The 26,040-nt window shown below is 38.2% G+C and overlaps 1 protein-coding gene across 1 annotated transcript in view; it reads right to left on the reverse strand.

Moving 5' to 3' along the window:
• The window catches only part of sff (BRSK family serine/threonine-protein kinase sugar-free frosting), a 69,733-nt gene that overhangs the window by 24,447 nt on the left and 19,246 nt on the right, over nt 1-26,040 (reverse strand). The window contains exons 4-7 of the mRNA XM_089648282.1: nt 16,620-16,705; nt 11,222-11,362; nt 1,687-1,837; nt 758-973 (exon numbers count right to left, since the gene is read on the reverse strand). Coding sequence (XP_089504408.1) covers nt 758-973; nt 1,687-1,837; nt 11,222-11,362; nt 16,620-16,705 — 594 coding nt within the window. The remainder of the gene's footprint in view (nt 1-757; nt 974-1,686; nt 1,838-11,221; nt 11,363-16,619; nt 16,706-26,040) is intronic.

Raw genomic sequence — 26,040 nt, forward strand, 5'->3', positions numbered from 1 at the left:
TACGCAATCATGTAAAAGAGGAGAGGTTTGAAGATATCTGGTAGAGCCGCTGCTGTGTTTACACCTATTAAGGATATGTCTTCTTCGGATGGGTTATATGTTGTGTTGAATTGATTAGATAGTTGACCGTTCATTCAATTTTGAGAGTAGTTATAAATAATAACATTTACCAGAGACTAATCAGAATCTGTTAGGAGACAACTTCTTAGGTTAGGTTATTTTTCCATTGCCACTGACTATTGAACTGTTTTATTTTGCCTCTGTTGGACGCTTACGTGAATACAATTATCACGACCAGAATTCGCATCACAATAATCGTGTACAAGCTTTTGAAAGAGTACAAATAAATTCTTAAATCTTCTTAGTTTTGAAATGGGTATTCCAGCAATTTTGTTGAACTCTTTTTTGCACTTTTTTAAATGGTATGTATATGCAAAAATTGTTGCACAGAAGGATTTTCACTGAATTGGTATTTCTTTCCTTCTTGGTATTAATAAAACTTTAAATGATTCATTTGATAGTCCAGAATTGGGTGCATTGATAAGTTTTCGGATTAAGAAGTCGGGATTTATTTATTCTGGGACTAACTAGTATCATTATGTACCTATTCTTCATTTCCCAGAATGCTAACGTAGGGAAATAATTTTGCTGAATCAGAAGACTTTGCTTTTAATTTGAATACATGTACCTTACTAGACGATGTCTGTTATGAATGTCTATATATGGAATGGTTATGTGTTTAATGTGCATCAGTTACCGTGAGTCGCTTGTCCGGACTGACTTCTATCATGCCCCTGAGCAGCGCCTGGCAGTCGGGTGGCACGAAGTGCGGGATGTGGAACACGCCGCGCTTCACCTTCTCCAGCAGCTGGCGCAGGTTGTCGTCGTCGAAGGGTAGCGCCCCCACCAGAAGCGCGTACAGGATCACGCCGCACGACCACACGTCAGCGCGCCGCCCGTCGTACTTCTCACCCTGGAAACAGGAACGGAAAATCTGTGATATGTGGGAGAGAGAGGAGGGCAGACCAGCGCATGCGCAGTCAGCAGATGGATTTGAAATATCACTGGTTCAAAACAGTAACCATTGGAAACACAGGACTCTACCCATCAGAGTATGGAGCACAGTTAAATAAGAAGCAAAATCAAACATTTCGTTTAAAAAATGAGAAGAAGGTTAAAAAGTTCACAAATGGTTCATGGACCACCAGTTCTTAACACAGAAGTACGATGGTGAATGTTAGAGGAATAAAAGGAAAAATTAAAAGACAGGAAACCCGGATAGTCTTGCCTAACATTGAGGAATGAACACGAATATCACCACAAACTAGTTATTAACCATCTCAAAAGATCGTTAAGTTCGACGTAGATGGTTTCTGACATTGTTTGAAGAAATATGCCAAAAGTTTATGAATATGGATAGAATCAGACCACTGTCATTGGAATTTGTCAGTCAGCAAAGGCCATTCAATGTCTTATGGTCAACATTTAGTTGAATGGAGCATTAAAAAAAGAATCAGCCTTTATTTTTTTATGTATTTATAAGGTTTTAAGCCCTACCGGGCTTCTACATATTGATTGTTTGGCTGTTGCTCACGATTTTGTGGAACTTCGAAATGCCTTATACTATTCGCGAAATGTCAAAATCTTGAACACCGTCTACCAATGATGACTAAATACTTCACTCACTCTTATGACCTCTGGACAGGCGTAGTGGGGGGACCCGCAGGAGGTCTCAAGCAAACAGCCAGCCGGCTGTAGCGAGGCCATGCCGAAGTCCGCAACCTTTATGTTGTTCCTCTCATCCAGCAAAAGGTTCTCGGGCTTCAGATCACGGTGGCTAGGAACAATAAAAAATCAGTTGTAAATACGCATGATTTAACACGATAAATACATCTTTTCGTTGATAATGCCTCATGTAACTGATTAATATTCTTAGATACTGCAGAATTAAAATGAACAATGGACTCAAAATTTAGTTGAACATGAAACTAATGTAAGATTCTGTGAGTTCTAAAAAAACTGCGATGGGCTATCACGTTCCTAAAAATTGGATCAAATAAGTTTACTGCTTGTACTGCAAAAACATAAGAGCACACCTTCCATTGTGTTTCGTGTTGCCCAAGGCAAATTTAACTGTCATTGATGGCAAAATACTTAAAACCCTCATCTCAAGAATCTAAATGAGCCCTAGATACCTTTTCTTGTTTCTCTCAAAGACTGCGATGGATTGGTTGTGTTGAAAGGATGCCAGATGACTCTAGATGATGATGATGAGTCTAGAACAAGTGGGTGCCTCGGTGGAAAAGATCCAGATTAAGTCGAGGAAGAGGTAGATTTAAATTTGTGCAGGATCGGAAGGACTGAGGACTGAAGAAGAACGACTTTGAAGGTACACCCACCCTGTCCCACCCCGGTATAGGTGACTTATGGTCACCCCTTCGGAGCTCTCGCATGAATCTAATTTTTTTGAATAAACGGCTCTACAATTTATATAAATGAAGCTAGGCCTTCAAAGTCCCCGCATACGGTGTTATGAAACGGTATGCAAGCGCTTACAAGTACTAAACTAAGGACAACACAGAAAAATAAACAAAAAAACAATCAAGTTCAAGAGTCAGGCAGATAGTTGGTGGAGGGGACCCACACTCCAGTACCTGTAAACACATAAAAGTAAAGTAAACAATAGAGTGACGGGGGAGTTTCGCCGAACCACGACTGGCAGTCCTGTTGAGAAATTGGTGGTGGTTGGGGCGACTGGTGCAGGTCAGGACTTCCACACCCCTTAGCCGACCACCCGGTGGTGCCCTGAGGATAAGTATTGGAAAAAGAGGGATAAAACCCTAAAGAACCTAGGGGAAAGAAGCGTCAGGAGGTCGGAGGCAGGGTGGAGGTTACCCCAGCCCGCACAGTCACCCCTCTGACCACCAACGCTCATCAGGGGTGGCGCAGGTGACTGGCGGAGTCCCCCGGTAAGAAAGAATAATAAGAAGCTCCAGTCGTGCATGCGGGGACGAGGCCCGTTATCCAACCCCTAATGGGGAAAATAAACAAGACAAAACAGACAACGGAGTTCAGTTCTCGCCTGTAAACTCGTTGCTGTTACTAAAAAAAAAAGAAAAGAAAACCGGAAAAAATACATGTAAAAAGAAGAGAAAATAAGAGGAAAAATGAAAAACAATAATCAATCCAAAAAGTGCCACATAAGGGCAACGGTAAATAAGTAAAAAAACAAAAGTAAAAGTGTAAAAATAAGATCTGCATGGTCTGTAAAGAGGACAGTAAGTATTGAATAAGATAACAAAGTAAAGTAAGAGAGATAATTAGTAAACACAAATATATAAGAGTGCTTACAGTGTCTGTAAAAAGAAAAACAGTGTGTTAACCTTGACAGGGAAAAAGAAACATATGAAGAGAAAACAGAAAATAAGAATTAAAAAGTACAAGACAAGTTAATTAAAAAAAAACAAAATATAAACGAATGGAAATCATCTGCAACAGCTGGTACAGTAAGAAAAAGAAATAAGATAAGAATAATAAAATAAGAAAAACAGAATAGCATATACAATAATGAAAGAGTTGCAAAAGAATAAGTCATGGCGCAGGAGCAGTACACCGGGAGTTCCCAATTATTACACTAGTCAACGACTCTAAGCACAGGCCATCTCTCAACCCAGATCCTAGTAAACTTCCTCAAACATTCGAAATTCACACTGTTAGAAACAAGATCGGTGTTCCACACCGGTCTAATGGGGACATTCAGACCTTCTATCATTTCGTCTCTGGCATCCTTCAAAATCTCACAGTGCCACAGAATGTGCTCGGCCGACTGGTAATTATTGCCACAAGCGCAATTGGGGTGGGTGGACAGGGCAAAGCTGTGAAGCCTTCCCCTGAATTCCCCATGTCCTGAAAGGAGCTGCGTAACGTGATGGTCCAGTTTGAGGAAGGCCCCTTCCATTCTGAGTTTAACTGAAGGGAAGAAGGAGAAGGTCCATCTTCCCTTGCTCGACCTATCCCAACGGACCTGCCACTCTTTGAGCGACAGGTCCCTCATCGTTCGGAGCAGTCCTGGGAGAGTTCCTGGTCCACCCGGTGTCAGGACGACACCAAGGTGGTTGGCCGGGGATCCACGGATCAATCGCTGCTTCGCTAACACCTCCCTAATTTCTAGATCGATTGGTAATATACCAGCCAAAATTGGCAAAGCGTCCGAAGCAACGGTTCGATATGCCCCAGATAGTGCCAGCAGGGGAGTGCGCTGACCCCCAGTGAGAGCAAGAAGTATTAAGCAGTTATCCAGGCGATGCTCCCAAACAGAGGCGGCATATGCGACTTGCGCAACATATACCCCCTTGTAGAGAGCGTGCAAAGCCGGTCTGCGAAGTCCCCACTCTGCCGTGGAGATTCTTCGAAGCTTCAGAAACAGCGACTGAGCCCTGCAGGATACATCTTTGACATGAGCCAGAAAGGAGGACGATCGATCTAGAGTGACACCTAAATATTTAACGTTATCCACAAATTTGATATTAGTGTCTCCCATACGGATGGTAGGGTTTCTTGTCTTATTGAAAGAACCCTTCATCAGGAGGCCCATAGTCTTCTGGGGAGCGAAGGTCATTTTATTCCTCTCCCCCCATTTAAGGAGGGTGTCCAAACCTTCACCAGCCTTACGTTCGACTTCTCTTCTACTGTCCCCAGAGACAAGATACATTTTATCATCCGCATAGTCGATCATGATACATCCTTCAGGTAAGGGTAACCTAGAGGAGTCATCGAAGGTTATGTTCCAAAATTTAGGACCTAGTGCGGAGCCTTGAGGACACCCCATATCGGTTTCGCGTTCAATAACAGTGTCACCGTGAGAAATGATAACAGTTCGGCCCGATAAATAGTTGTCTACTGACTTAAATAGGGTTTTTGGGCAGTTCCTATTTTTAACCTTGATACGTATCATGTCCCACCATGCGAAGTCGAAGGCACCAGTTATATCGAGGAAGATTGCAACTACATACTTCTTTGTACAAACCTTCACCCAGTTAAGCGCAAACGAAATGGCGTGCACGGTGGATCTACCGGAGACGAAGCCAAATTGGAGATCACTAGACGGGGAGAGTGATTGTTCTAGCCTATGCCGGATAAGTTTTTCCAGGATCTTGCCAAGCACTGGAAGTAAGGTGATGGGCCGATAGGCCTTGACATCAGTTAGTGGCTTACCGTTCCCCTTTGGTATGACCCTGAGCACGCCTCTCTTCCATTCAGAAGGGAAAACTCCTCTTCTCAAACACGTTTCCATCACTTGGAAGAGCTCCTCCCTAGCGTGGATCCAGACTTGCTTCGCTATCACGCCATTAAGTCTGTCATGCCCTGGTGCCTTCTTAGGACCCAAACCCTTAATTATTAGGTCGATTTCTGCTCTAGTGACTGGAATGACTCTATCCTCTTGGGCGAGGTCTCTAGGTGGAAGCCGTGCCAGGAGTCTAACCTGTTTATGGTGGTCACTTTCCCCAATTACTGATTCTACAGGAACTAACTTGCCCAAAAGTGTATTGAGAGTAGAGGCCACATCTATCGTCTCAGCGTTCCTACCTTCTGTGATCCCAATGAGACTAGACAAAAACCGATCCGATCCTTTTCCGGATTTTTCAATTGCGCTGTGGATTTCCCACGGGTTGGCGTTTCCCACATTATTAACCCAGTCATGCCAAGCAGCTCGTTTCGCAAGGAGAACCGCCTGTTTGAAAGTTGCCCTGGACCTCCTGAGAGCTGCCTGAAGGGTAGCTGTCTCCTCCTCCGTACAGCATCCCCTCCTGGACAGTCCCAAGGCCCTGTAGGCTCCTTTATAGGCCCCCTTCAGCGAAGTCAGCTCAGGTGACCACCACGGCGTTCTAATTTTCGTCTTTGGGTTTGATCTGCCCAGAGAGGAGTCAGCCGCAGATACAACGGCAGAATTGAAAAAGTTCCCCAAATTGTCCGGATCACTAGCTGCTACGTGGTGAAAATCCCTTAATGTATCTCGTAGCGCCTCCCCAAAGTTATCCCAATTCGCCCTAGAGGTGTTGAAATTCCAGGAGGATCTCGGAGTTTCAGTTTTCTTAACACCTATTGTAAATGTGATTAATCTATGATCCGAAACTATTGCGCATTCATGGACCCTCCATTTAGATATCCTGGCCGCAACTGATCCAGAGCAAAGAGTTAGATCAATGTTGCTCTCTCCCATTGTGTTTGAAAAGGTAAAGAACGAACTCTGTTCGTTAACGATACAAAGGCCTTGCGCAGCAATAAGGTCTTCAACGGCGTCAGTCCGTGATCGTACTGAATGGTTTTTATTATTGTCAAACCAAAGAGGAGAGCGAGCGTTAAAGTCCCCTCCGATAACTACGTTACGACCTTTAAGCGCGTTTAGGGCGCGCGTCAGACTCAGGATATGTGGTCCTACCGGATTCCCCCATTTAAAATAGACTGAGATCAGATAGATCTCAGTATCAGCAAATTTAATACATACACAGGTTTGGTACTCATTAGACAGCCCTGCCAGAAGGAGGGGGCTGATCAATGATGTATTGACCAGAACACCCGCCCCCGGCGATGAGCCGACTTCGAGTACCGCTCCCGGAAATTCAATTGGTGTTTTACCTTCCCAGGTGTATTGCTCCTGTATAAGCATTATGTCAATATTCAGGTCAGACATGACCCGCTGCACATCCAGTGTGGCCAACCGGGATCGCTGCAGATTGATCTGACCTAAGGAGAGAAGATTAACAGGAGCCATAGTCAGTCATTCTGACTTGGGCGTTAATAGCGGCCAGTTGGGCAGGGCAATCCCTATCCCCAGTGGGGTGGTCAGCTGACTTCCTGAAACGGGTACAAGTAGCACAGACAGCGGGAAGTGCCTTCTTGGGGCAATCCTCATGAGAATGACCCACAGCGGCGCAGTGGCGACATGTTTCCTTTTCCTGAGAGCAGGATTTACTAATGTGTCCGTACTGTTGACACTTGAAACATCTAGTAGCTCCAGTATAATCCCGGGTGCGGCAGGCGTTCCACCCAAGGAAGCACATTCCGCTGTCTAGAAGGACTTTGCGAGCGGCAGGATGACATGTCACCACCATGTTCATGGTGGGGATGTCGCGCTTGCCAAATAGGGAGACTCGCCGCATGGTACGAAGATGATCTTCCAAAGACAGTGTTGTCTGGCCTGCAAGGTTGTTTGAATAGATCTCAGTAAATAATTCTGGGTCAGCGGATTGTTCATTCTTTGGCACATTGTATATAACTATTTTGGGAAGGCGGCCCAAGGGGTTGATCATCTTTAAACCACCTGCTGCGAGCCTCGCTTCTGCCTTCTTAATGTTGTCCAAACCCTTCACGTCCTTGGCTTGGAAAGCCATACCAGCCCCTTTAATCTTTCTGGATCGGACGATCTGGAAGTCATCCTTCCTGGGATTCAGGATTTTCTCCAGGGCCTTCAGTGTTTGCTCCGAAGTTTTGCCTTCAGGGGCATCTGGGTAGACCAGTACGGTCAGAGGCTTCTTGGGGATCGGGCGTTCAAAGCCGTTAATCAAGATCTTCTTGGAGGCAGGCAGGTTTGCCGCCGCATTAGCGTAGGACATAGACTCTCTGGTGGGAGCAGTACTCGAAGAAGCAGGACGCGTTTTGATGGCTTGGTCGAGTTTGGTGGACAGAGCTGATTGGGCGGACAGCATCTCGTCAATCGTCGTGCTTCTCGTAGACAGGGTGTTTAGTTCCAACATCATCCTAGTGATGTCTGACATTAGATCATCAAGTGTGGTGTTTATCAGGCTTTTATCGGCCTTGTTTAGTTTGTTAAGGCCATCCATACAAACAGACCGGATTTTCTGACATTTAATCAAGGCTGGAATTGCCTTCCACTCCTGGTTGGTCGGCGAGTCGCTATAGCGGACCCGTTTTTTGTTTTCCGCATTCGGGGTGGTAGATGGAGCAATCGAGGGCATCTCACACGCGGATGAGTCGCTGTCGGAGTCAACCGACTGTGGTTCCCTTTGTGTCTTTGGTTTCAGCCTTTTTTTAGTCTGCGACAGTGCAGAGGTGGAAGCAGTGGGGCTCAAGAGGTCTTGGATCTGCTTAACAATTTTTTCCGCGTCCCCTGGTGGTCCCACTGGGTTGCCAGTGGGACCACGCGACTCGCCCGACAATTCTGAGTCGAGCGGCATTTTTTTCGAAAAAGTGGGGAAAATGCAAAAATTTACCCCAGATTTTCAATTTTCCCCAAAAATGGGGAAAAAAAATGGGGAAAATTTTACACCTAAACTTCGATCAAAAGTCAAAAAAAGTGAATAATAAGAAAGTTGGTCAATTTACCACTGAATTTAAAAAATTCCAAAAAGGGTATCAAAATAACTGTGTTCTCAAGGAGTGGACACGTCCTCCTAAAAGTTCTTTCGTCACTTTACAAGAAATCGACGTGGAATGTTCTAGAATTATTACGCACGTGGCGAGCACTTGAACACTAATAACTAGAAAAGTATTACACCCACAGAAAAAGTAAAACGGACACTAGACGCAGAAAAAATTTCTGCGTCGAGTGGTCTAGGTTTTGTTATCACTAACACTATGGATCACTCAGAATTGGGGCGATCCTCGGGTAACACCGCACAACAAAAACTTAAACTCTCAGTTTTATGCTCATAGAAAGAGTCAATCAAACTGAAAATTCGCACTAAGGGTGCTGAACCACAAACTACGCCCTGTATCAATAGTAGATACAGGGATTTTTCTTTAGCACAGCCAAGATGGCAATTAAACGTAAAAAACACCAATTTGTTTTATAATGGAATGGGTTAACACTTTTAAACATAAAAAACAATACAGGCGGATAGCCCGTAAAAAATGGCACCGACTGGCACTATTTGAGGTTTGAAAACTTTGTTCCGTAACCGGTTTGTAGAGACTTGTTGCGGAGCAAAAATTTCGCTGCGTTCTCACACGGAGGCGAGAACTGAGCTGAGAAGAAGAACGACTAGAGACCAGAGACCGGAGCCAGTGTAGAATAAGTAATTGTGGAGAATACCAAATCTCACCATAGGATAATGATGACATTGATTTAGCCTTAGAACGCATGAATGATTGCTTCAAGGGTTATTTTTATTCAATTTCTTCTCTTCACTCAAAGGATGCGAAGATATTTTTTAGAATTATTTATTAATGGCGAGTAAAAATGCTGTAAAAAATATGTTATTCTAAGATACTAGTGAAGGTTATATTCATCATTTGAAAATCCTATATAAAAATATAAATTGAATGTCGCCTCGAATTGAATCTTTTCCTCTCCCTTTGATTACTTCGCCCACATTTCCACCCACGTGATTTCTCAAAGAAAGATGTGGAAGATAATATTCATTTCCCTGCTTTGCGTTCGCTCACTTACAGGGAATATTGTCAACAATAGACGGCGGTTATTATTAGATCACTAAACCTTTTGCGATTTGTTCATCGGAAAAGCAAAACGAGAATAAAAGATGTTTGAAGTGTCTCATTGAAAAATATTTATACCACGGATGATTTAAGGGGTTTTCTTGAGAATTTGAAAAGTTATCCTCAATTTGGAGGCGGTTATGGGTACCGCCACCCTGTAAACCATTCATTGGATAACTAACACCTTTTCTACAATCCCAGAAGTCACCCCAAATGGTTCGCTTCGTTTGGTCACGTGGAGGGGTGTCCTCTCGGATCTATGATCTATCTATCTATCCTCTATGATCTCTCATGGGACGAGGAATGTCCAATAATTGTCCAGGTCTTGGCGGCGAATGCACCCGGGGTGGATTGGGAGATGCTGGTTGAGGTAGACCCTTTGATCTCTCTAGCCAGACTCTCTCGCCTCGAATCTCAGTGGGAGGGATGAATTCATACGACCGTCACTCCTGGACCCACCGAACCGTATATTCCTACCCACCAACTTCCACAACAGAACTTCCCCAAATTCTTTTATTTCCTTTCACACAGCATACCCAAAAATGACACAGGTCAGATAAATTAATGATTTTACGAAATTCAATATATTAACATCATTTCACGCCATATGGCCTTATATCCAGCCTCAAAACAACAATAATATAATTGATAATTGAAATTTTTAAAGCTTTTCTAGTATTTTCAATGGATTATACACGTAAAATGATTAAACATGCTCTGTGAAACGTAAATAATATAAAAAAAAGAATTACAAAATTTAATTAAAATTAATTTGGTATAATATACTTTGATTATTATTACGTAGAAACTTCCTCCAGTAGGATCATTGGACGATATTGGCTTTACTGACAAATAAATATCTTTTGGTTGGCGAAATTACAACAATTCTCCGAATTTCATTCCTTATTTATTCCTACCCGGCTGACAATTTTGTCACACCGCACCGCCAGCTTAGCTAAATATATCTTCTATAAATAAATAAAATAACTTCACTATCCGCGTATGTCTGTTTGTGCGCTTAGTTCTTCTAAATTAAGCAACGGACTTTGAAAGGGTTTTTAAATATTATTTAGAGATTTTTTTCTGGAAGGTTTATATATAGAGTACATGCATATTATATTTTTAGAAAGTAGAGAAAAATTGATGTTTATTCTAGAATTCACAAACTCCAAATTTTATTCCAAATCATTTCCAACCACGAGTAACGCCGGGTATACGGCAGCTAGTTACAAATAAACCAGTATTAAATCGCTGGTTGTCATGACAGATTGCCGGAAGCAATATAAAGCCTTGTCTCGTTTTACAAAGTGGAAGATTAACGAACCGTAAAAATTAAATGAGTGATTATGAGAAACATTCAGAAGGATTCGTCGCAACGAAGGTGTTGATTTCACAGACTTCCATATCTATTCCCTACCCTGATCTCTCGTCTGTGGTGAAAACCAACATTGTACAATCCATTACTTGAAAAAAACCTTTCTCGGCAGAAGGACAACCACAGTTTTCACTACTAGGCAAGAACTATTTTCAGGTTGTGAAACGTAATTTTAGTGCAGTCAAAAGCAGTTCAGCAGCTCTCCATGCAACACAAGTGTTAACTCAGTGCGAGGTGGCGAGTGGCGAGGAATAAAGGAGCTCTGTCGACCATAGAAATTGATACAATCCCCAGCAGTGTCGAACGCTCTGCCTCTAGACCGCGAGGAGAGGTAATCCCCAGCAGTAAGAAAACGGCTTAAGAAAAGGTAATATGTGAAGTTTTTCTTACCATATGGAGTGACTGTGGCAGAAGTCCAGCGCAGAGATGATCTGCCTGAAGAAGCGGCGCGCCTCCTTAGGCGTCAACCTCCCCTTCTTCACCAGGTAGTCAAACAGCTCCCCGCCCGACACGTGCTCGAGCACCAGGTACCTGCAAACAACCAACCAATACAAGTGTCACGTGGAGTAGAAAGTTTGCCAGATGATGGACGCTCTAGTGGAAGCGACCCAGAGGCAGACCGAGAAAGATATGGATAACTTGTGAAAGAGGATTGGAGCAGGACAGGCCTGCGATTCTGGAGTTAAACGATCAATCGTTTTCGTATGCGCCGTCTTCGAGTGAAAAACTACTAGTCGTCGCGACTAACTTTTTCGAATGTTTCAATTTTACGTATTCTTGAGCGTCGAACGGTCGAAGTTGGTAGAAGAGATGATTATATTGGCACCCCTGTGAATATTGTCTATGTTCCTGATGTTTTTGGGATTTCTATGGTGTGACTGTCAAATAGACAACAGTTATTCGTTATTCAAAACAGAAATGGCTGCGGGACATATTACAAATTGCCAAAAGCAACTCTTAATTGAGCTTGTAAGCTCCGATAAAGACTTAGTAAGTGGGAAATTTTCACCCACTTTTTCATTTGCGGAATCCGCGCGGTAAAACAAAAATTGACAGCTAGACTAGATTTTGACAGCCAATTCCATAGAAACGCCAACAACCTACCACTCGCTGCCCTGTTTCTACTGGTTATACCCAGTAGTTGTTGTGTGGAATGACTTTTGACGTTTGGCGTCGAAGTATGTACCTTCGACCAATTTCGGGAATAGCAACGACGACCAACGTACATACTTTCGACGGCGATTACGAGCGCCCTCGATTCAGGAATAGAGCCCCAGGAATGACGCAGGACTGGATGCGAATGACGAGGGTCCGCAACCAGTGAAGAACATTTATGGAAGAAGCCAAATCCCAAGCTAGGATTTAGTGCCGTGATGTTGATGATGACATTTATTTATTTATTTTATATATATAAATTACAAACAATACTTAACAAAATGAACCTTTGTCTTTTTTTTTTTTTTTTTTTTTTTTTTTTTATAGTGAATACCTCACAAGAGTCCCAACTGCTCCCGTCTGGAGCCAGTGAGACTATGGCATCCCCAATTGGGGGATGTTGTGAGGCTGAAGGTAAGTGGGGAAGGGAAAGAGGAAGGTGGGGATGTACCTGGCTATTCAGATCTAGTCACTAAACACGGCTAAAGCCATTTGGAGCAACGTTTCAATTCTGAATGGTGGTCTTACACCAGGGCGATACTGGTAGTATCTTCCACTCTGGAACGTGCCGCAAATATACTATATATTATTTTTAATTTTAATTAATTAATTGTGAAATAACACAAATTAATCAAATAAAATTTATTTGCGCACGCCGGGTTCGAACCCGCGACCTTCGGAATGGCAGTCCAATGCGTTACCACTGGACTATGCCGGCCGTCAAATGTCCGTAAAATGCCGTCAAATGGCCGACTATGTCCAACTGGGAAGGATTCCCGTTTCAGGACAGCCTAATTGTGTATTTAGTATATAATATTCTAACAATGGAATGGCGATGCTGTCAAAACAAATTTTGGGAACATTGTTGATTGCATTCGAAGTGACAGGATGGTTTCTTTATCCTTGAAAGAATCGCAAAGATGTAATTTATTACCAGGGTCAATTTGAATGAATTTCCAATTTTAAAATTTCGAATCTCTATTTATTAAATGGCTAGTCATTATTATAGAGTAATCGTACTATACAAATTCGTAAATTTAAATAATAACAACAATGAAGATCAAGTATTAGGAACGAAAATAACCATTTTTAAACTTGAAATAAAAAGTGACTTCAGATCCTCATCTCTCATAAGTATAAAATAGCCTTTTGAAATATAAAAAATAAAATTTTACATTATATTATCAAAGCTATTATATTTTTTTCTATCTAAGTACTTAAATAAGTACTAAAAAATATAAAAAGTTTAATTAATTTATTTTTTTTTACTAAACACTTATTAGTTTATTTTAGATATGTGAGTTTGTGTTAGCATGAGTTCGCTCTCGATTCTCCCCATGTCCAGAAGTCAATTGCTAACCAATTTTCGCAACGCGCTAGCACTTTTCGATTTCCATGCATCGGGAATGAGGTTGAACACTTTAGGCCCTAAGTAGGAGTGTTGTTTTTGTGCATGAGATTTGTTTGTAGTGGGTGGAACTACTGGATTCCTCCTTGCATGACGGGTGTTGTGGAGATGATCAATGGATGAATAGTGGTGTCGATGTTTTTGTGTATGTAAAATAATATTCTTATATACAGTTGCCGCACATCAAGAACTCGTACCTCTTCAAATAATAGATCACTGGGATACCTAAATGGTTTCTTAAGAATGACCCTTAGAAGTGATTTTTGTGCTTTTGCTAGAGGGTCAAATAAAGTTTTGCAACATCCTCCCCATCCCAACGATGCATATTCCAGCAATGAGTTACACAAGGCATGGTACATTTGTTTAAGATCTTTTACGCAAAGTATATTTCTAATAGACATGAATAGATGAGTTAGTTTTCTGATCTTTGTGATCTAATTTTATACGTCTATATGTTCACCCCATCTCAGAGATTTGTCTATGATAACTCCTATGTATTTGATGCTATCGACACATTCTAAGATAATACAATTACAAGTGTTTCGGTCGTTACAGTGGTGTATAAAGATGTTGTGTATTTCTTTTGGTTTTCCTGCTTGTGTTGCACTGAAACGGATGCATTTGGTTTTATGTAGGTTGAGGGTGAGGAGATTGTTTTCTAGACATTGTTTGACTTTGTTTAAGCTCACTTCTGCTTTACCGTGAACAACTTTCCAGCTTTTGCCTTCAAATAATAAAACTGTGTCGTCGGCAAAGGTGATAATGTGGTCGGCAAGGGAACTGTTACATAGATCATTTATATATAAATTGAATAAAAGTGGTCCTAGTGTACTTCCTTGGGGTACACTGAATTTAATATTAGCAGGGTCGCTTAAAGTGTCGTTGATAAGCACTCTTTGGCTCCTGTTTTGACATGGAGTGGCAGAATAATAAAAACGCATAACTAGAAATTGAAATGCCGCATATTAGAGGTCCAACACCTATCATGACCATATCGACAGCTAAGCAAAATCGACACGACACACTAGCTGTTTGATTAATATCGCGAGCTTGCCCAGAATTGTCTAATTATTATAGATAATTGTATCAGTATGAATTGAAAAAATCGGGCTAGGGCGATAACGCCGACCATTCCATCTATACCATAAAGAACAATTTGTCGTTTTGAAACGTCAAATTCAAACGATTTTCTTATGAAAAATTGATTTTAATAAATAATTTAGAAATTTACCGATTGTTTTTTTCTCTAGCTCTATATACTAGTTCAAATCTGTCTCTGTTCATTAAAAAGCTGTCAATAATTTTGATTCTACGCAAATTTTGTTAACGACCTAGGGACAAAACAGGCTAGATAAAATAATCTTACTTTAGTCGATATAAACTGTCAAAAATGTCAATAGAAAATAAAACACTGATAATATTGATAAAAACCTTTTTGTTTCAGTATTGTAGGATACTTTTGGTAGACCTCCAGTCTTCTTATTAAATTACTGATACACTTTTTCGGTTTAAATCATTTAGCCCCAAAAGAGAAATTATTGCGAATATAACTGTTTATTTTGTTCTATATTTATTGTTCACTCTTCCATCTATAATTTAATAATAATCATAATTTTTTATCCAAGAGACCAGCACCTTCACCACTTTGCACAGAAAAAAATAGGTAAACCAAGTATGGATTCGCGCAGGAAAAGGTGTTGAAAAGCGAAGAAAATAAAACAATTTTCACTTAATGCGCTTCGATGCTTTCCTTTGGAGTATACCGAATACATTATCGATTTAGTTTAGGGCAAGTTAACTAAGGCGGACCTAATCAGTCCGTTTGGTAGATATATTCCAAGATACCGAAATAACCTCTCTTCCGAAAGAGGATGTGATTATTGATTAATTTAACCCGCTTTAGGGGGACACGCGTTTGGGGGTGGGAAATGAGGGTTTGATGTTTAAAATAAACAAGTTTTTCTATTATCTTTTTGAGAAATAAAAAGTATTTTAAATTTAAAATATATATTTTTCGACTAATACCTAGCTTTGGCAACGACGTCATTTCAACATTCTTACCTGGTCTCATTCACAATGGAATTGATATTGAGATATTTTTCTTTTTTTATGTGAAACTGCACAAGAGTCCCAACTGCTCCCAAACACCACGAGCCATTTAGACCATGGAATCCCCAAACGGTGTATGTTGTTAGGCTGAAGGTAGTGGGAAGTTAAGATTGGAAGAGGAAGGTGAGGAAGTACCTGGCTATTCAGATCTGGTCACCAAACACGGCCAATGCCATTTCAAGCAACGTTTCAATTCTGAATGGTGGTCTTACACCAGGGTGATACTGAAAGTAACTTGCACTCTGGAACGTGCCGGTAATATACTAAATGAGTAATTTGTGAAATAACACAAATTAATCAAATAAAATTTAATTGTGCGCGCCGGGATTTGAATCCGCGACCTCCAGCGAATCCCCTCAACCACGGAGTCCAAATTAGTTGAATTGACCTTTAAATTCCAGACAGAAAGGGCTGTGCTAATTTCATTACATCAGAACGCTGTTCCAGTGGATTTTTTTGCTTAAAAATAGATTTACGTCGATTATTTATTTTTTTAATTTTATTTCTTGAATCCTATAAACTTAATTATATTAAGGAAAACTTTGGCTTGATTAAGTTGATGGGACAAGCCACTAAATAGACCAATGCATGCATTAGTGTCTCCGTTTATTACTATTTCCTCTAAATCGGTGTAAACGTGAAGTGTTTTGTCAAACGTATAAATGTGTTGGCACAGAATCCTGACAAGAGGAATAATACATATGAATGGAGTTTCCGAATCATTTTCTATGAAAGTTAGAGATTGATTTTGCGAAATAAATAAAAATAATGTCATATTCTTCGTCGTTTCAATGATATTAATATTGTTTAAAAAACGTATATTTTTTCTTGTATTTGTAAACATGTAACAAATGCCTAGTTTTTTCATCGGTGGTGCGGCTAAATGATATTATTTGTTAAAATCTATTGTCCAAAGTTTGAGTGGCAGGCAATGGTGACTTTCGTTCAAGCAACTGAATGATAATATTACGGCAAATTGATATAATGAAGTAATTCCTTTTGTTTATATAAATGATATAAGCAGCATTGGGAATCCCACTAGGAATATCACTATCTCAACTTAAGCAACGAACCTTTAAGTTTCAATTACATTAATCAATGGAAACGGTAACTTACAGGTACTTGTTGTTTTCATATACATCTGACAGGCCCAGCACGTGCGGGTGGTCGATCAATTTCATGATAGCGATCTCCCTCTCCACCTGCAAACAAACAGAAGTCAACCAACAAATTACACACAGATTAGGTCAACGGTTATTAGGTTAAAAGTGGTAAATGTTTACCTTGAAGGTAATTGAAAACAAATATTTATACTCTTTCGCCACTGGTGGGGAGTAGCGCCATTATAATTTATAAGGTAAGTAAAGGGCATCCAGACCAGTGCAGAATTGAGATTTTATGAAGGTAACGAAATCATAGATTTTTCCGCAAATATAACATACATATATACCTACCATATTATTGTAGCAATTCTATTTCAACGTCCCAATATCACACTCCTATGCGACGGATTCAACAGCTAGGAAACAAATACTACGATGTTGTTGATATATTTAGTACATCAATTTCAATATACACGGTGTCCGGAAACTCGTAGTACAAGCGGGAAACTGGAGAATCTACACCACATGGGGAACCCAAAAAAACATAAAGTTTTTTGATTTGAGCATTTTCAAAAAAAAAAAAAAAACCAAAAAAAATATTTTTCGGCTATTTTAGGGTTAAAGTTTTTTCTGGTGTTTAGGGTTGAATAACAGATGTTTTAACCCTGCAGAGCAGAAATATTTTATGATTACACCGGGTTAAATGAAGGATGATTTCAAAATAATGCTTCAAATCCGAGTTTCTTCATTTGTTTTACTTTCAAACAGTTTAAATTAGTTGGGTACTTTGATCTTCAGTAATAATTTATAAGAATTTGATTAAAAAAAAAAAAAAATCAACTTCAAACTCGATTTACTCGATAACGAAAGCTCAAATAAAAAAAAATATATACTACAAAATCGACTCCAAATGTGATGTAGATTCACCAGTTTCCCGCTTGTACTACGAGTTTCCGGACACCCTGTATAAGCATACCCTATTGAAGTTATTTTCATCAAGTAGTGGAAGATTTTAATGAAGGTATTTAATTTGATTTGACTAACACATAATAATTTTGTAAACTGAAACAAAAAAAAATATTTTGGATTTTTTATGTTTTGTGCCTGCATGCTGTTTAGATCAAGTTCAGTGATATTTTGACTTTATAGTTATTTTTCTGCAATTGTTTTAAATAGTCGCCTGCACTATTTTCATGTATAAAATCGTTAATATTTTGTATATATATATGTAAAAGCCTCAATAAGCGTGAAATAAATAAATAAATATATTTATTACATAGAATGATTATTAATTATTCCTTTTTTAATGAAATTAAATATTGTTTACTGTGCTTCAAGTTTGCTTTTGTTATGAAAACGTATTATTTATTTTTAATTAAAATATGATTATTATCGCCTAATACCAACAGCAGAAATCAAATTAAATATCTTATTTGCAAACCCACCACAGATCAATCAAATGAAACAATTCGTCGATATTCAAATAATTTCTAATGAAAACTAATAAAACGTAATATCTTGTGGTATGGTATGGTTGTGATGTTTCATATTTCGTCACGTTTGATTGACAATCAAATCCATTCCAATATTTACACTTGATTAATTCGTAAAGATAATATCCATATATATTTAGAGCGAATAAAAACAGTACCTTACCATTAAATTATTTTATGTAAAACGATTTGAAAATTTCATAAAACGTCTTTCAACTATGAAATTAGCGGTAAGCACCAGGTTTTATTTTTCTACAAAATGAATTAGTTACATCCCGAGGGATCCCTCTAGAAACATCTGAGATCTTAGTAATACGTTCATCAGGAATAATTAAAATAAACCCCACGGAAATATCAATTTTCTAGGCCTGCTGGGGTAAATTCAGCCGTAGGTCCATCCATTACGTCGGGCCGAGAGCCGAATATTGTTTTTACACGACTTAATCACTTATGTTATTATTTATTTATTTAACGCCCAGAGGGCTTTTACATGCAGGTGGTACAATTTTAATGACAGTTTTGAAACATGAGAAAGAAATAATAAAAATAAAATTGCATTAAAAAATAATATATGCAAGAAACAAAATTAAAAATAACAATTACATAAATTAAAAAATACAGCGATTTGACTGGTTTACAAAAATATAACTTCCATCTAGGAATAGTGTTGAAATAAGTCTTTTACGTAATCCACAAAATTCGCAAAGTTAATATTAAATATATCGACATCACCTAAGTATTGGTTTCCCATAGTGTGAAACCGTTGTATTGGGGAGTTCGCAATGTAATTGCGCTTATGTGTGTTGCAATGCAATAGTGTATTTTGTCGTGTTGTTATTGTTATATTTTATATATAAAATTCACCCCTCCGATAGCATAAGAAATAGATTCAAAACCAATGGCTTAATAGCCATCCCTATGTATAGAACGAAAACGTCTCAGCACCACTATTTGTATTTAGGTGTGAGATGGTACAATATATTATTGTCCAAAAATAAAATTAGTGTAGTGTAACCGAAACTTTGAATTATGAACAATTCCCTAAAATTGGATAATGATATATTGTACCCTTAATTTTCTTACACTTACATTATCTATAAAAAGATATATTATTTTTGTTTTCTTTAAAAAACTATTTTTCTCATTTGTGTACCCTTGTTAATATTATGTTTGTATTTTTTTCATAAGTTTTTGATTAATGTTTAAAACATCACTAGAACATTATCTTACTCTAAACCTTCTCCTTCCACAAACACAGAGCTCAATTTATGGAGTAGTAGAATAATAACAAAAAAAAAATTTTTTACAAGTCTGCATATTGTTATCATTTGAAATTTTAAATAATTTACTTGCAATAAAAAAATAAATACATGTCGTTAAGGTTTCCACTTTTCTTGATAGGGAAAATTCAACCGTGGGTCGGTCTAATACAACAGGGACGCGCGTCAATTATGTTTATGCATGGCTTCTTCACTTACGTCGTTAAGATTGTGAGTTTATTTTAGGGTATTGTGAGTTTATTATAGGGTATTGGTGGTAAATAATTACCACCACTATGAAATGGAAGCGGTGTGAACAAACAAATCTACTAACAAACGAAATGCGAAACGGTCGAGTAGAAATAATTACCTCACGCTGATATTCTAACTACGTCATTATGAAACGGTACCTAATTATTTTATATATGATAGTTTCCACATATCGGGTTACAAAATTGATGTGGGTAATTATTTAATGCATAATTATACTCAAAGGGTCATCCCTTCGGAAGACCTCGATATAACAACTTAATTAATTTTAGAAATTAAATTACAGTCTAATATTAATCGACATTTTCACATTTATGCTTTTACTAGCTTCACATCTCGGCTTCGTTCGGCAATTTGATTTAAAAAATCAATACATCGATTTTAGAATGTCATTTAAAACTAAAAAAAAACTGCTTTGACTGAGGAATTAACCTTCCTACCCAGGAACTGGAGTCCACAGCTCACAACCAACCTCGCCAAATGCCAATTGGGTAGGACCGACATTTATTTTTAATATTAACTGCTGTTATGTCATCGATTTCAGAGAAATGAATGTCCGCGTGTGTGTGCGTGATTACCACTGAAAGTGGACGTAGGGAAGTGGGTTAATTTCTGCTTCCAAGATTTGCATTCATTCATTACCGAAAACAAAAGTTAAATTCAAATAGATGCATGTAACAAGACAACAACCACGCAATATGGCGTATGAATTATTTTAATTTTTTTGATAAAGAATAGGCACATTTTTAACTTTTGGAAGTTTAGATTTTTGTATTTTGTTTTGTAGAAGTCCTAGTTACCGGAAATTTCGTGGAATCTCTTAATTTTTTTTAGATTAATTACATATATTAACCCATATCTTCCTAGTGATCGTTTATTTGATCGGTTGATACTTTATTTTTTTGTGTGAAATTGTGAACACATTCGTTGTTAATTTTTTTATATTGGTACACCTGAAACTATTAGTTGTCAAGCAGCATTTTTGACGTTTCACAATTCACGCGTATATTATTCCAATTTATACTGTTTCTAAGGCAATTTTTCTTAAAAAATATGTCTTGTCGTAAAACGTAAGTAGTTTTGGTATATTATAATATAATTTTATTTATGTTTGTGGTTTTATACTAAGAATAATGTTTGTCACAATATTGTAACATATTGAAATTATTATAAAATAGATTGTGGGTAGAAAAATTGGTATTTTATAAAGTGATCGATTTTTCGATCAGTAGGATGATATACCAGTGTGTTGTTATGCATTCATATGAAGGTTTTATTTAGATATTTTTGTTGTTTTTGTTACAGTTTGTCAGTAAATGAAATTATTTCATATCTGGAAGATGACACGAATATTTTATCGGCTGATATTTATATTACTCCACCAGATAATTATGATAAAAGTGACGAAGATAGTGGTGACGAGGAATCTACCCATATAAATAATTTGTCGAGGCAACAACTATTAGCAGAAGCTGAACTTAGGGCCACTGTTGCTACAGAAACTTGTATTGACGTGGAAGACAGTTTCTTGGACGATCACTCTCTCCAACCTACGCCTAGTACATCATCAGCAAAACCACCTCCGCAGAAAAAAAAACGTGTTCCAGTATCTAGACGTTGGAGGGCTATAGATATTCCAGATAAGCCTGAACAAGTGACCACAATACCCAGTTTCCTTGAAGATGTTGAAACACCAATACAATTTTTCGAGTTGTTTTTTGATGAAGAGGTATTTGAGCTGTTGCGTTCAGAAACTGAAAAAAATGCCATTCAGAAAGGAAAACACAATTTTAGAGTTACTGTGACTGAGATAAAACATTTTATCGGAATATTATTACTGTCAGGATATAACAGTGTGGCGAGGTACCGAATGTATTGGGAACAACAAATTGATTGCTATTTTCAAGTAGTAGGATCTCTTATGCCTCGAAACAGATTTGAAGATTTGCTTCGTTACTTCCATGTCGCTGATAATAATAATTTACCACCAAATGATAAATTTGGAAAAGTTCGTCCACTTTGGAATCTACTCAACCACAGATGGCTAAAATATTATCCCGGCGACAAAAATTTGAGCATTGATGAATCGATGATTCCCTATTACGGAAAGCATGGAGCTAAGCAGCACATACATGGAAAGCCAATCCGGTTTGGGTACAAAAATTGGTCTATATGCACTCGTCTCGGCTATATAATATACGGTGAGCTGTACCAAGGAGCTAGCACTGGAAATACTCACCCAGAGCTTGGCGTTGGCGCGTCTGTTGTACTGGACCTCCTAAAAAAATTGCCACCTGGTAGTTATAGTCTATATATGGACAATTTTTTCACTTCTTTGCCACTGTTAGATGAACTGAAGAAATTAGGGCATGATGCAACAGGTACTATCAGGGCGAATAGAGTAGATAATGCGCCATTAAAAGATACAAAGGAGATGAAAAAGACTCCAAGGGGATCATATAACCAAATCACGGATGTAATGTCTGATATTACTCTTGTTCGATACAACGACAACAACATTGTTACGGTTGCGTCTACGCAGTGTGGTGTACAACCTGTAGGAAAGGTCAAGCGTTTTTGTGACAAACAAAAAAAGGATGTTGATCAACCCAGGTGTTTTATAAATTATAATAAATATATGGGCGGCGTAGATCGCCTAGATCAAAATGTGGGGTGCTACCGAATTTCCATTAGGCTGAAGAGATGGTATTGGCAACTACTTATGTTCCCTCTCAATGCGTGTGTGAACAATGCCTTTCAATTATATAAAATATCCCCAGCATCGAAAAAGGGCAACAGTTGTCATGATCTATTATCATTTACCAGGTATATAGTTTCGACATATTTTCTAATGAAAGAAGCATCCAACACCTCCGTTGGTAAACTTTTGGTGCCTAGGTCATCACTGGCTGTTATAAAACGGGTTCCAGACTCTATAAGGCTAGATGGAAAGGCCCATCACATTGTCAACCAAATTAAATCTACCCGATGTGGATTATGTCATAAAAATACATTTATGAAATGTTCAACGTGCAATGTCGCTTTACATCAGAAATGTTCTGTCGTTTTCCATTCAAAATAAATTTCATACATATACACAATGTCTTAATTAATTCCAAACAGTTTTAAAATATATAATTTTTATAAAAAATAATAAAGTATGGTATATACACAGTTTTTAATTTCACAATAAGTAACATTCTTATGAATACAACCCACGTAGGTATATTCCTACTGATCGATTTATCGATCGGTTTCAAAACTCAGCAAATAAATGAAATTATATATTTTTTTTTATTGATTTTTTATGACATACATTATAAGGTGCTAAGACCAAATTTTCATCAAAATCGTACAAGTCTAGATATGCTTGGGATAATATGGGTTAAAAGCATTTTTTTACCCGGGATAAAGGGGTCAAGTTATTTTACACACATGTTCAATTGTGCGTTCATTCATTTTAAAAGGAAATGCCAACATTTTTTTCACAAGTAATACATTTTTCTTTGATACTGAATGTTTTTCGCAAACAGGTTGCATGCAAACTACACAGGTTTTTTCTATTTTTACGTTGTTTCTATATCTTGTCTTGACAGACAAAACAATGAGATATGCTGAGATTTTTCAAAACGTACAAAATATACGAGGGGACAATTGTACCTGTACCGCCGCGCCGGCTCGAGCGCCATTCAATTTAATTCATATTGTTTAGGATTGAAACACTTTTATGGTTATTCCAAAAACCGGTTCCTACCTAAATTGCCCTATCCCTTGTTTTAATTCCATTTCCTAAAGGTCTTACCCTCGAAAAAAGAACCAAGAAGATTTGAAAAATAGAAGAAAAAAAAGCAAGTATCTTTTGTTATGATTGATGTTATTTTCGTCGTTGCATATTTGTCGCCCCCTCGTAATAATTATCGGAAAACATTATAATTTATTAGCACCAATCATCAAATAAATACTGTACATTATCAAAAGTGAAACAATAAATATTTGCGATACAAAAACCGTTCGTTTTGTTAACCATTAAAAATGTGAAATACTAGATGTACATATACAAACTTTAGTATGCACAGAACATTCAAGATCAATATCGGCACTTCCAAATGAAGCCACAACATTCACAAAGCCAAAAACCTCATTCCTACTCCTATTATTCCTTGTGATAAACACGATTGTTCATTACTAGAGTACCAATCGATTCGGTACGCAACAAATAGCATTCCTCAAAATATTAATATAGAAACATACATGAACTGCATAATGCGGTTTAAAGCCAATTACTCCACCTAGATTTCACCGTTTATCTCATATGTTTAGGTTCTACGAATTTGGCACATTATAGCAAGCGATCGCTCGAGAGTTTTTTGCAAATTTGTCATAAAATGCTAAAAATCGTTCGAGTGGATAAAACTATGCCTCTCAAAGAGGGATAAAAGAATATTTAAAAACTAAAGAATTCATGTAGGACTTGACATTGCGAGATAAAAACTATTGCGTTGAAAATCCAGACAGGAAAAACTTTTTTTAATTGAGTACTTATATTTCTTCAGGCTTTTAAAAATGTTTTTTTTTCTGCATTTTATGTTGGTATATACCGATATTCAGACGTCTATGTCTTTTAGTAGAGATATATTGATTAATATTAGTAGACGAAAGCAATTCACATTTTTTCTCATTTCTGAGCGCCGAAGAAAAATTCCACATTGCTCTAGAAATGGGCAAATTGTCTAACCAACCCACATTACAATCCAGATATTATGCCGTTTTATATTGGAATGCGGGAGTGGTGTAATTTATTAATCAGAGAATAACTGACTTTAAAAAAAGGCTTAGAAAATTCACTGAAACTAAATGCGCTTAGACTTCCACATAAATAAAAGGCGATTTCCATACGTGTGTGGCTTAAACAGGGTTTTCCAATAAGAGGTATTATTTTTTTTAGAGGTGTTGTTGTTACTGCGCCCTTGAGGTGATTTTGCACAAAAACGGCGCTATACAAGTCATCCAATTATTATTATTATTATTTTGATCAGCCGCCTTGATTTTTTGTGTTCTGAACTTTATAAGCCTTAAGACACAAATCTTCATGCAAAATACGGTGTAATGACGTTTGTGGAATGCCTAATTCCAAAGAATGATGAGAAATGGACAAACCTGGGTTTTCTTCAACACTTTCGGGTACAGCAGCAATATTCTCGACTGTTCTTAAGCGACGTGCACTGGTTTTATTCTTCACATCACTAAGTTGTCCCAACAGCTCGAATTTTCCACCAATTTCTGTATTGCGGTCCGACAAGGTGCTTCACGACGACCCAAAAATGTTCAAGTTTTACGAACCTTCTCGGCCAAATTTTCACCATGTGTAATTTTAATAATTTCAATGCGTTGTTGAAGCGTGTATCGTTCCATTTTTATTAATGGCGTAGTTTCTACTTGTCAAATGTCAAAAAATTGCAGCATCAAAAGTAACATCTACCGAAATAGCGGGCTATTCAAAATAACACCTCTTATTGGAAAACACTGTGTATTCAAAAACTGACTGGCCGATTTCTCAGAAAATTTCAAAGTTTGTTCTTTTTAGTGTCATTAGTGTTTAGAGGAATATATCGTTTTATCTCTGCACTGAAATGAGTTGAACTGAGTCTTGTCAAGTTGATTTAATGTAGTTTCCCCTCACATAATGCACAGATGGGGCCTTGAAGAGTCGGCGATGTGTGAATGTGGTGCGGTGCAGACCTCCGAACATGTGGTCAACGAATGCCCGCTCCATTCATTCCCCGGCGGGATTGATGAGGTTCACATGGCGACGCCTGAGGCCCTAGACTGACTCGCAGACCTAGATGTCCCTTTCTGACCCCCCCACCATACGAAAGAAGAAGAATGTAGTTGTTTTAAAGTAACAATGTGGTATACAGCAGCGAGTGGTAGATACAGTTTGGGACGCCCGAGGAAGACCTAACGCATTATCTGAGAAACAGAGTCGAAACATATAGTTTTTTAACAGTAACAATGTAAATGTCATTCTACTTTACGGGTAGAAAAAACGGGCGCCCAAGGAAAAGATGAATCAAATAATTATTTTGTGAACGAAGAAACTGGGGTAAGGAATTAATATGACGCAAATGTGAATGGTGGAAAAAGTATTCAATAACAATGAAGCCTAATCCAATCCAATATCTCGAATGTGTAGATTGTATAACGCGACGACAAAGACATCTTTGTAAACAGCATCGTATAAAAAAATATTATTTTTATTAGCTTTAAGCTAAAATGATGTCAGGGCAAAAGATTTGAACCAAAAATTATATAATTGCTGTATTATGATTACTATTTCTTTTCTTTCTCTATATTATTTCTCTCTACTGTTTCTCTATACTGTTGTTCTATACAATATATGAGGCGTGTTGAA

This window comes from Hesperophylax consimilis, chromosome 27 (genome assembly GCF_061612785.1).
Source record: "Hesperophylax consimilis isolate HC1 chromosome 27, BYU_Hcon_1.0, whole genome shotgun sequence".
Classification (NCBI taxonomy): Eukaryota; Metazoa; Arthropoda; class Insecta; order Trichoptera; family Limnephilidae; genus Hesperophylax; species Hesperophylax consimilis.